This window comes from Microcebus murinus, chromosome 22 (genome assembly GCF_040939455.1).
Source record: "Microcebus murinus isolate Inina chromosome 22, M.murinus_Inina_mat1.0, whole genome shotgun sequence".
Classification (NCBI taxonomy): domain Eukaryota; kingdom Metazoa; phylum Chordata; class Mammalia; order Primates; family Cheirogaleidae; genus Microcebus; species Microcebus murinus.
Genome location: NC_134125.1, coordinates 19,409,653 through 19,422,900, shown reverse-complemented (window position 1 = coordinate 19,422,900; position 13,248 = coordinate 19,409,653). Strand labels below are relative to the sequence as shown.

Here is a 13,248-nt window from a genome sequence, read left to right as displayed (position 1 = left end):
AGCTCTTGGGAGGCCGAGGCGGGCGGATTGCTCAAGGTCAGGAGTTCAAAACCAGCCTGAGCAAGAGCGAGACCCCGTCTCTACTATAAATAGAAAGAAATTAATTGGCCAACTGATATATATATAAAAAAAATTAGCCGGGCATGGTGGCGCATGCCTGTAGTCCCAGCTACTCGGGAGGCTGAGGCAGAAGGATCACTCAAGCCCAGGAGTTTGAGGTTGCTGTGAGCTAGGCTGACGCCACGGCACTCACTCTAGCCTGGACAACAAAGTGAGACTCTGTCTCAAAAAAAAAAAAAAAAAAAACTTCTGCAACATAACAAAAAAAGAAAACTAGAGACCAATATCTCTTATGAATATTCATGCATAAATTCTCAGTAAAATGCTAGCAAACCAAATTCAGCAGCACATCAAAAAAAAATAAAAATAAGCCACTGTGACCAAGTAGGCTTCATCCCAGGGATGCATGGATGGTTCAACACACACAGATCAATAAATGTGATTTACCACATAAACAGAAGCAAAAACAAAGACCGTATGATCATCTCAATAGATGCAGAAAAAGCATTTGACAAATTCAGCACTCTTTTATGGTAAAAATCCTTAACAAACTTGGCATAGAAGGAATATATCTCAAAATTATAAAAGCCATAATGACAAACCCTCAGCCAACATCATGCTAAATGGGAAAAAGTTGAAAACATTCCCCCTAAGAACTGGAACAAGACAAGAGTGCCCACTGTTGCCACTTCTATTCAGTATAGTGCTGGAAGTCCTAGCTGGTGCAATCAGGCTAGAGAAAAAAATAAAGGGTATTCAAATCAGGAAAGAGGAGGTCAAGCTTTGCTGATGACATGATCATATACCTAGAAATTCACAAAGACTCCACCAATAGACTCCTGGAATTAATAAATAAATTCAGCAAAGTCTCAGGATACAAAATCAGTGTACATTCTATACCAATAACAGTGAAACAGAGTCAAATCAGAGAATCCAAACCATTCACAATAGCTACCAAGAAAATAAAATACCTAGGAATATACTTAACCAAGGAGGTAAAACCTCCTCTACAAGGAGAACTATGAAACACTGGGGAAGAAATTGCAGAGGAAATAAACAAATGGAAAAACTTATCATGCTCATGGATTGGCAGAATCAACATTGTTAAAGTGTCCATACTACCTAAAGTGATTTACAGATTCATTGAAATCACCATCAAAATACCAACGTCATACTTCACAGACCTAGAAAAATTAATTTCTGCATGTCGTTTGGAACCAGAAAAGAGCCTGAGTAGCCAAAGCAGTCCTAAACAAAAAGAACAAATGTGTTGAAATCACCAGACTTCAAACTATACTACAAGGCTATCATGATCAAAACAGCATATTATTGGTACAAAAATAGAGACATAGACCAATGGAACAAAAAACAGAGAACCCATATATAAAACCACCTATGTACAGCCAACCGATCTTTGATAAAGCAGACAACAATGTACACTGGGGAAAAGAAACCCTATTCAATAAATAGTGCTGGGAAAATTGGATAGCCACATGCAGAAGAATGAAACAGGATCCATGTCTCTCACCACTTACAAAAATTAATTCAAAATGGATAAAAGACTTAAATGTAAGACATGAAAACCATAAGAATTCTAGAGGAAAATGTAGGAAAAACTATTCTAGATATCAACCTAGGCAAAGAATTTATGAAAAAGTTGCCAATGGCAATCACAGCAACAAAAAAATAAATAAATGGGATTTGATTAAACTAAAGAGCTGCACAGCTAAGGAAACAATTAAAAGAGCAAATTGCCCTTTATTGGATATATAGCTTGTGAATATTTTCTCCCATAGTGTATGTGAGTCTAATAACCACAATCTACAAAGAACTCAAGCAAATCAGCAAAGAAAAAAAAATCCCATTAAAAAGTGTACAAAAACCACAAATGGCCAATAAACATATAACAAAATGCTCAACATCTCTAATATACAGGGAAATGCAAATTAAAACTACAATCATCTTACCCCTGTTAGAATGGCTTTTATTAAAAAGTCCAAAAACAATAGTTGCTGGCGTGGATGCAGAGAGAAAGGTACGCTTATACACTGTTGGTGGGACTGCAAATTAGTACAACCTCTATGGAAAACAGTATGGAGATTCCTCAAAGAACTAAAAGGAGACTTACCATTTGATCCAGCAATCTCATTACTGGGTATCTACCCAAAGGAAAAGAGGTCTTTCTGTCAAAAAGACACCTGCACTCAAATGTTTATTGCAGCACAATTCACAGTTTCAAAGATGTGGAATCAGCCCAAGTACATACCAATTCATGAATGCATTAACACATTGACTACCATACAAAAAAATCAGAAACTTTTCATTGGGGCCACAGTGTTTTATTACGAGAATAGAATAAAAACTTTGAGTATAATTTCAAGGTAAACATAAATAGAAAAATGAAATTCATTGAGTTTTATTCATTTAATCCATGTTTTTAGAATTAAGTTGTTTATATTAATTATAACAATAAGAACATCAACAAGATTTTATATATGCTTCATTTGGTCCTGGGGTCAAAACTAGAGTGAGTTAAATACAACTATCATGGCAGTTAATGTATTAATAAAATGTGGCATATGTGTACCATGGAGTACTGCTCAGCCATAAAAAAAAGGATGAATCAATGCCTTTTGCAACAATTTGGATGGAACTGGTGACCATTCTTCTAAGTGAAGTATCTCAAGATTAGAAAAACAAATACCATGTGTAGTCATTATTAGAAAAACAAATACCACATCTAGTCATTATTAAATTGGAATTAACCAATGAGCACACATGTGCATAGAGGGAAGTCGAACACAGTGGAAATTAAGCAGGGGGGAGGGAGAGCAGAGGAGGGGCAAAAACCTACCTAATGTGTACAACGAACACTATCTGGATGATGGGCACACTTATAGCCATGACTCAAACATTATAAAAGTGATCCATGCAACTAAAATGTTTGTGCCCCCTTACTATTTTGAAAGAAAAAAAAAGAAAAGAAAAGTCTGTCACCATTTTTATTTATGAAAAGCATGTTCATTTGCTAGGGAGAGCTTCTGATTAGTGGGCTTGGGCCAGTGAGACATAGCCAAAAGCAAAGAAATTTGAGATTAAAAATTTTAAAATTTATGTACAGTAAAATTGACTTTTTTTTTTTTTTTTTTTTTTTTTTTGAGACAGAGTCTCGCTTTGTTGCCCAGGCTAGAGTGAGTGCCGTGGCATCAGCCTAGCTCACAGCAACCTCAAACTCCTGGGCTCGAGTGATCCTTCTGCCTCAGCCTCCCGGGTAGCTGGGACTACAGGCATGCGCCACCATGCCCGGCTAATTTTTTATATACATATCAGTTGGCCAATTAATTTATTTCTATTTATAGTAGAGACAGGGTCTCGCTCTTGCTCAGGCTGGTTTTGAACTCCTGACCTTGAGCAATCCGCCTGCCTCGGCCTCCCAGAGAGCTAGGATTACAGGCGTGAGCCACCGCGCCCGGCCAAAATTGACTTTCTGTATATATATTTGTACATATACACTGATGTACATGTATACATGTACATATATGTTCATGAGTATATATTTATTTATATACATGTATATAAATTTATACATATATAAGTATATGTATAGATTTGTGTAACAGTCACCACAATTATAGCCTATACATTTAACAAAGTGAGAGACTGAAGCTGTGTGGCTTTGAAATATAGTTCTCTTTATCTATACCTCAGTGTTTTCTGCATTATTCCACCTTAGCTTCCTCCCCTACAAATACTCTCTGGTCAGTTCAAGCTGGCCTGTTTAGCATTCCCTGTCATTCTATGTACCTATCTTCTTCTGGTACCTTTGTTCAGGACAAACCTTCTGCATAAAATACCTTCCACTCTCAGAGAAAAGCAAAGACTTATCTAAGTCCCACCTTTCTTCAAGAAATTAAGTTCTGGCCAGACACAGTGGCTTACATCTATAATCCTAGCACTTTGGAATGCCAAGGCGGAGGGATTGCTTGAGGCCAGGAGTTTGAGAGTAGCCTGAGCCAAGAGTGAGACCCTACCTCTACGAAAAAAATGGAAAAATTAACCAAGCATGGTGGCACATGCTTGGAGTCCCACTTACTCAGGAGGCTGAGGCAGGAGGATCACTTCAGCCCGGGAGTTTGAGGTTGCTGTGAGCGCACACACACACAAAAGAAATGAAGTTCTGTTTCCATGAAGATTTCTAATTGCCTTTGATCATCACTCCCCTTTCCATACTCTTACAACATGTATATTAGGTTTATATTCATCTTTGCATTATAACTTACCTTTTAATGTATTCATATTTTCTTATATACTGCAAATGGAAATTTTATCTTCTACTTCTCATTTCTTCAATTTCATTTTCATCTAGTGAAAATTTGCACAATTAAAGATTTCTTTTTCTTTTGGGAATATCCCAGATATTTCTTTCAGTCCTCCACCTGTGGCAATGTTCTCTCTTCTTTCTACTATCATTGTATAGTTTTATTTATTTTTTGAGACAGGGTCTCACTCTGTCACCCAGGCTCCAGCTCAATGGTACGTCGCTCACGGCAGCCTTCAACTCCTGGGCTCAAGCAATCCTCCTGCCTCAGCCTTCCAAGTAGCTAGGACTGCAGGCCCTGTATCATCATATTGGCTAATTTTTTTATTTTCTGTAGAGACAGGGTCACCCTATGTTGTCCAGGCTGATCTCAAACTCCTGGCCTCAAGCGATCCTCCTGCCTCAGCCTCCCAAAGCACATGGATTACAGGCATGAGCCACCACACCTAGCCTATTGTTGTATAATTTTAGAGGCCCAATTAGATGGCTCTTTTCCTAATTTAGCCATGGTTGCTATGGGAAAAAAATATCACCAACTGAAACGTAGTATCTTTGCTGGCCACCAATCATTTTGATCTGTCAATGTCTGAACCCTTTTTCTGCTTAGGGAATTCCCCATCTTACACTTCTACTTCCTGCATTCCACTGTAAAAGCTGAAAACATCCGATCCTAATTTTCTCATCCTCCTTTGGAGCTGGCACTCCACCTTTGAATCAGAAGCTAAAGGTTCAAAGAGGAAAAGATAGCACAGAAATTGTTCTGGTGGTGGAGGTAGCAACGCTGACATCTGTTTTCTGAGGGTGGCATTCAGTAGTAGTGAATTGCAAGCTGTGAAATGGTTATGTTACATTCACCAGGCAGCTTTTGTGGCATGATTTTGTCTGTGAGTTTTGAAGCCTGGTTTATCACCCTTCTCAGTAGTCACTCCCAGTGCATTTCTTTTCTACTTAAAATCAGCCAAGATTTGATTCTCTTGCTAGCAACCAATAATCTTGCCTGATATAGGGTATCATAGAGCCTGGATTTAGAGCCCTGCAGTGGATTCTTGCCTTGGCTGTGTCCCAAGCTGTCTTACCCTGGGTGAATCAGTTAAATACTCAGATTCTTCATTTCTAAAATGAGGATATTTTCAAAGTCTTTTCAGCACTAAAGTTCTATTATTTTCGTTTCTGCTAATTGGCCAGCGGGATGCTGATGTGATCACCATCGGCTGCCAAACTCATCAGCAGACACAACCAGAATTCAGCTCAGTGTTTCAGTATGGTATTGTTCTTTTCTATTGTAGCAATTCCTGGGTGCTTGTGCCTGTATTTAGCCCTATTGGTTAGCTAGTGTTTACTGGTACTGTGCACTGCTTGCATCTTGACAGGTGTAAAAATGTTCTTTGTTCTCTGTTTAGTGATCTGATTGAAGGGAAAAAATGCTTTAGGCACCAGTAGGTTTCAAGGTTTCCGTGGTAATGTTGATTCAGGCGAGAGCTTTTTAGTGGAGAGTTTAGATTCAAAGTCATAAATTGCAAAAATTACATTTTAATGCAGTACTGTTGGTGAGGAGATTCAAGATTTTAAAGAGACCAATCCTTTTATAGGTTTTTTTTTTTTTTTTTTAACATGTGCATCATGGAAAAACTCATGTGAAATGGCTTTTCAAGAAAGCTAACAATAAATGCCTTATAAGTGCCATCTCATTGTAGGGCTATAGTTAATAGCTCTGCAGTAATCTTCAAAGAAAAAAGAAGGGAGAATAGGGAGAAAAAGCTTCGAGGTCATCTACATTCAAACCTAGAATCGAAATGAATGGAAAGAATCTCCTTGTGGCTTATTGACCCCTAATTTATGTCCTTTAAATACCACATGAAAATAAAATGAAATCAGCATTAATTTTACCTTCCATCTTACCTTAGTAAACTCAGATTATTTCTTTATGGTTTCATTTGTGACCACAAAAAAATTGATAATTTTTTTATTTGGGCATACTGGTCTCAGAAGCAGCAGTAGACACTGGGTTACCAGTGAAAACGACAGATATTTTATTGGGAGGTTCCTTTATTGCATCTTCTAGGAGAAAACATGGACAGGGTTTATTAATCAGTCATTCAAATTTATCAAATGCCAGACATATTAGGGACTTTCATCTATGTGGCAATGGTGAGTTTTCTGTTAAATGCCCACATTGTGCTACTTGCTATGGAGTTAAAGTATTAAACAGTCCTACAGCAGTCTTTAGATTTAGTTGAGAAAATATTTTTAAAATTAACAACATGCAGACTAAAATCGTTAATGGCCTAACTGTGCAATACTAACTGTAAAAAATGCAGCACAAGTTTGAATACAGAGATTAATATATGCTGGAGGATGTAGGGATATTATCCCGTACAGGTGGGACTTGAGGGATGTGCTTGTAATATTTTGAGGGGGGGGCAGGACAGAGGAGGGGAACCATCCAGTTGGTATGGTGCATCATGGTAAAAAAGAGATGAGAAAACAGAATGACATATGCATACAGGAATGAGAAGGAAATTGCTGGACTGGGGTTGGTGATACTAGTCTTTTGTGGTAAGTGGACAGTTAGGGTGGGTGCTAGCTTAAAGGTTGAAGAGTTTATACTTGAAAGAGGCCATCAAAAGGTATGATAAACATTTGTTTCTAGAGCATATTGGAAAAGCTTGTTTGGTGTATCATCCTATATTCTCCAGCTATTTTGTTGTTTGTTTTCAGACTCCCTCGAGCCCACTTACCAACAGCTTCAGAAAATGAAACTGGACAAGAGTCCCTTTGTGGTCGTATCTGTGGTTGGGCAGGAACTCCTGACAGCCGGCCATCACGGAGCCTCTGTGGTTGTCTTAGAAGCCGCTCTGAAGATTGGCACCTGCAGCCTCAAACTGAGAGGTTCTGTTTTCTCTGCCCTGAGCAGTGCTTACTGGTCTCTTGGAAACACAGAGAAGAGCACTGGATACATGCAGCAGGACTTGGACGTAGCCAAGACCTTAGGTAGAGTAATGCTTCTCTCCCTTATTTCAGTGCAGAGATGAAACAAACAAAGCTGATTAGCTTGCAATGAATGGGAATGGCATATGCAATGAAAAGTGAGTGTCTCTAGAACATTCTCTGTTTCAGAGTACTCAGGTCCTTAGGGCTTTTTCATATAACAAGGTACCAAGGCTCTCAAAAGATCAAGAGATGTGAGTTAACATACTCAATGCCCTCCTTAGAGATTTGGGCTCAGAAATTTAATATCCCAAATGTTAGCATTGGTGAGTGAATCTTTCTTCTTAATTTTAATTTTTTCTTCCATTAGAATGCATCATCATTTTGTCAGAGGAGATAGTATAATGCAGAGGTTAAGAGTGTGTACTATGGAGCTAGACTACTGGGGTGAGAATCCTGGCTCTGCCACTTATTAGCTATGACTTTGGGCAAGTTTCCTAATCTCTCTGTGCAACAGTTTCCTCATTTGTAACATAAGTATGGCTTGTGATTATCATGGTCATTATGGTGATTATTCAAAGATTTACAGCATTGCAATAAGAGAAGGGATGACAGGGTGAATATACCACCAGCATACTTATAAAGAAGCACTATACTATAGTAAGTTTGGAGTCAAATGACTGAACCAACAAACTGATGGTGGTTCAGAATCAAAGGTCATTAGCAGAGCAATGAGGAAACTCAAACAGCAGCTGGTTTTTGTCAAGGTCTTTAATTTCTTATTTCCTGGACACCTAAGTCTCTCAGTGCAATTGTATTTTATAACAGTAATAATAGTTGTTGTCCAGAGATTTAAGTTCTTGGACTATAACTCCCCACATAGGATCTGGTGTAAGAAGCAAATACTTTTCTAAAAGAAGGCAAGTGAAATCTTAGCTAATATAATAAATCTGTGGCTCTTAAATTAAGATATCTATTATATGTCATAAGTAATGCTATAACTTAGAGAAATTTTATCTTTTTTTTTTTTAATCCAATTCAGGTGACCAGATAGGAGAATGCCGAGCTCATGGGAATCTGGGCTCTGCATTCTTCTCCAAAGGAAATTACCGAGAAGCTCTCACTAACCACAGGCATCAGTTGGTGCTCTCCATGAAACTCAAGGATAGAGAGGTAGGAAGTTTATCTGCAGACCAAAAACATTTATTTTGAAACATGAAGTCCTTTTTCTGTTAAAAAATGTTTCAGGTACCTTAAAATATTTCGGAAGTTGATAATCACTGATTCTGTCTTTCATTAACAATCAAGTGCTGGATGTCAACCCCATATAGCCTTTGAATAAGAACTTGTTCCTGACCTAAGGGTCTAACAGCTTGATCAGATGGGTTGCTCTCATTCCCTTCAAATGTGCTATGGAGTAGACCTATGTAAAATTAGCAAAAAGCTATATCGTCATAACATAGTCATTAAATTTTAAGAAGCAAACATTATGGGTTTTTTTAGATCAGGTATTAATTACTGTAACCTCTTTGGATAACTCAGAAGCATATTAAGTTTGATTGAGAGACCTGAATTATAACAATAAAGAAACATTCTAATGTTTATTAGAGAAATGAAATGCAATATTCTCAAAGAGTTGATATCTAGTAGATGCAACATGATGAGAAAATGTTTGCAGAGTAGAAAGAGGGTGAGGTTTAGAGTCAGATCCACCCAGATTTAAAACCCAGCTGCAGTACTTCCTGGGTGTGGGATCTTGGGGTAGTTATTACTTAATTCTTCTTTTTCACCTGTTTTCTTATTTGGGAAATGATGATTATTCTATTCATTCCATACACGATTGTGGTAGGATTATAAATAATACACATAAAGTGCCTATCCTGGTGTCTGGATTTCCATAAAGTCAGTCCACAAAGGAGTGCCATAATTGATAGCTTTTACTATAATATTATTAATAAATAAGAGAAGGTTAATAGCAGAGGCAACAATAAGTTTAAGAATCAAGCAGGAGGTGCAGTCTGCTCAGGCTCCTGGTCCAGCAGGCCAAGCCCTGTATGGAAAAAAAAAAGAATCAATCTGTACGTTGAGAAATATATTTAGTTACATTTACATCTCAGAATTCCACTATGGAACATTATATACATTAACTATATTATTTAAATAATCCAGCAACTTCATGTCTCTGGAATATGGTCAAGTACTAGGAAGGAATTGGGGAAGAAAAGAAAAGGCTTGAAAAGCCACTAAAACAGACCATTCAAGGGACTTCTGGCTCTTTTATTCTTTAGACAGCTGCCTGAATACTTTTTTCATTGCCTATTTATTGTTAGTTTGCAAACAATTCTTATAAGCCAGTTGATCTGATTTCTTGATGTTCAGGGAATGAAATGAGGGAGTAGATGTCTGGAGACAGATATACTGATGGCATTGAGAAGTGAGAGATAGGTTTAAGAATTAAAACAGCATAGTTATCTAGATAAGGCCATTTAGTGAAGGGATAGCTATTAAATATGTCAAAAGCTACTCTTTTTTCCCTAACCTTTAAGGTGTATCGATTAGCCCAATTACTGGACAGGATGGAAAGACTTTTAATTAGGTAATATCATAGGTATAAAAAGGAGGAATGAAATTTTTCTGCCTTCCCTCTTCTCAATAGTGTAATTTTTTTTATCATCTATGTTCTCTTGGTTTTATAAACCTCTGCTGTACAATATGTTCTTTAAAAATCATTGAATTATAAGGATGGAAGGGACCCTGAGATAATACTGGTACCTGTTCCTTTCCCCAACCCTTCCCATCTTAGAGTTGTCACCTACCACAGTCATCTCTCTCCCCTTCTGTCGCCCTTTGCATAGCCTTCATTGAGGTTGTTCACAAGCCTGCCTCTTGGGAAATTTTCCTTTTGTGTAAGTGAGAGACCCTGGGGCTGATTTTTAAACCTGTGAAACTCCCACAGAGGGGAATTCTTCTCTGTGGGGAGAGAATGTCTAGTTACCATAATCCTTTTCTAAGTTGAATAATGCTGTTCATTTTCTCCTCAAAGTTTCTGATTATCAAGACTTTAATCATCTTAACGACTGTATTCTGGTCATTCCCTTTTCACACGGGCCCACTTGGGTTTCGGTTAGCCACAGCCTGCCCATAGCAAAGGCCTCCTTTGGAGTTGCTGCTGCTTAGCCCGTGTCCTGCTCGATACTGCCCTGGCATATTTATCTGAGCCCCAGACTGACCTATGGAATTTCTCATTTCTGTCGCTTCTGTTGTGTTTGCCTCTGGAATTATAGAGTGCCATTCATTTTCTTGAGAAATTTAATGTTATTTTCTTACCACTTTTCTTAATTTTTTGTTCATAAATTTATTTCTTGTATCTGATACATAGTGAGTGTTCAATAATTCTTTTTTTAAAAACCACTTTTTTACTGTATGTGTGTGTGTGAGAACACTTGAGATCTCTCTTAGCAAATTTCAAGTATACAATATTGTATTATTAATCGTAGTCCCCTGCTGTAATTTTGATCTCTAGAACTTATTATCCTACATTACTGAAACTTTGTACTCTTTAACCAACATCACCCTATTTCGCCCCCCTCCTCCTACTGGTAACTATCGTTTTGTCTAGTCTCTGCTTCTATGAATTTGACTTTTTAAAATTCCAAATATAAGTGAGTTCTATGTAGTATTTTTCTTTCTGTGCCTGGCTTATTGCACTTAACTAATGTTTTCCAAGTTCATCCGTGTTGCAAATGGCAGGATCTCCTTTTTTAAGGCTGAATAACATTTCACTGTATGTATATGTGTATGTGTGTGTGTGTACCACAGTTTCTTTATGCATTCATTCATTGATGGACGCTTAGGTTGTTTCCATATTTTAGCTGTTGTGAATCATGCTGCAGTGAACATGAACATTTCTCTTAATTTTTAAGGTTTTTTTTTTTGAGTGAACCTTCTTACCTGCCTGTTTGATTAACTGGAATTTTTTGTTTCTATATCCCCGAAACCAGCCACCAATTGTTAAGACTGGAGTTAATATTGGTTCAGAACTTAAGGGAATATATAAAATATCTAAAGGGAACTATTGCAATCATATGTAATTTATTTAGGTTCAAAGTTTTAGTTGGACAGTCTTCTGGGATTTGATTTAGTTAAGTGTGATATGTACTCAGGAAACACTTAATACTGTGTTTAGGGTTCAGAGTCAGGGATGGTGTTCTGTGGAGTCACTCACCTTGAGGGACTTACATTCTCTTTCAAGCTACTTTTAACACATGGAAATGTTAAAACATTGCTTCAGCAATAACTGATGAATGCTCTCCTCATCACTGCCAAGGAGGCAGAGACAGGTTTAGAATTGAGGAACTTTGTGAAACAGGTGAAACTCAGTCTGTGGTTCTAAATCCTAGTTAGTATATCGGTCATATTTTACTGAGTAAGAGAGTTCATGCCTTTAGCAAAAAACAGATACTTACCATAATCCTATTCAGTATAGTCACATAATCTTGTTTCTTAAAAAGTTAATATTTATTAATTTTATCCAATTACATAAGAATTATGTGAAAATAACCATAAGTCTATTGTGTTAATATTTTGGGTATACTCTTTTAGTCATATATGCAATTATAATTTTTTATATCTACTCAAACAAAAATTGAAATATTTTTGTAATACTATTTTATGATTTTTTTAAAACGTTTTCCCCACTTAATTTTATATCTCTTAATTTAATTAAGTGTTCTATGGAAAGTCTTATGGTGGGTTGGGCATGGTGGCTCACACCTATAATCTTGGCACTCTGGAAGGCCAAGGTGAGAGGATTGCTTGAACCCAGGAGTTCAAGACCAGTCTGAGTAAGACTGAGACTCCATCTCTACAAAAATAGAAAAATTAGCTGGGTGTCATGGTGCACGTCTGTTGTCACAGCTTCTTGGGAGGCTGAGACAGGAGGATTGCTGGAGCCCGAGAGTTTGAGGTTGCTGTAAGCTATGAGGACACCACTGAATTCTACCCAGGGTGACTGAGCAAGACTCTGTCTCCAAAAAAAGAAGTCTTATGGTTTTCTTATAATTTATTTCATCTGTTTCCCCTACTGGTATATATTTAGATATTATAAAATCTAGAAAAACATTTTTTTAAAGGACAAGTTTAGAATTTAATGATGGTTTATTTATTTATTTATTTTTTGAGACATAATTTTCTTTCTCCATTTTCCCATATTTCTACAGGCAACATACTAGGGCCAATTTATTTGTAAAATAAATTTTGATATCGTTATACTTGGCTTGATTATTTGCCTAAGTGCAGTAACAATAATCATTGGCCATAGGCTACTTTTTTAAATTGGATTTGCTGGATTTTTTTCTTTTCATAAGGAATCTTAGGTCAGACTTAAAGTTTCTTGAGCCAAGCTAAGGCTTTAACTGCCTATAGATACCTGTATGAGTTGGGTAAATTCCTCTTTTATTCAGCTCCCAATGTAACTTGGGGTTCCTGGGCCTGTCAGAAAGTAACATGCTTTACTTACCGCAGATCAGGAAACGTTATAGTTGAGGTACCAGGCCAGTTTTTTCCAGAGGGCTTTCTATTGGCTTTATAAAGTCAACTGAAATCCTCAAAGCAGTCTGGACATATCCAAAAATATGCCATTTGAGCCAAAGCCTTGGTAAAATAACCAGCATCTCTAATTCTGTCCTGTTATAAAAGAAAAACAGATTCTTATTGAACTTATGCAAATAACTATATTGGCACAAAATAAGAATACTTATAGTTTCAAAATTTTGGAGAAATCAAGTAGAAAAATAAATGTTTCAAATTGTTCACAAAATATATTTTACCAATTTGTTGTGAGATATAAATAGCTCATGAAGGAAAAGAGTTTGTTAACTTCTAGAAAATAAAATATAAAAGAATCAGCAATGTTTTTAAATAAATAAGAAGTCATAAAAAAT

At 37.0% G+C, this 13,248-nt stretch overlaps 1 protein-coding gene across 2 annotated transcripts in view; it reads left to right on the top strand.

Moving 5' to 3' along the window:
* Nucleotides 1–13,248, top strand: part of TTC28 (tetratricopeptide repeat domain 28) — a 623,216-nt gene that overhangs the window by 326,512 nt on the left and 283,456 nt on the right. For both annotated transcript variants that reach the window (XM_012763803.2, XM_075996660.1), the window contains 2 exons: nt 7,097–7,369; nt 8,349–8,479. In XM_012763803.2, the coding sequence (XP_012619257.2) occupies nt 7,097–7,369; nt 8,349–8,479 (404 nt within the window). The remainder of the gene's footprint in view (nt 1–7,096; nt 7,370–8,348; nt 8,480–13,248) is intronic.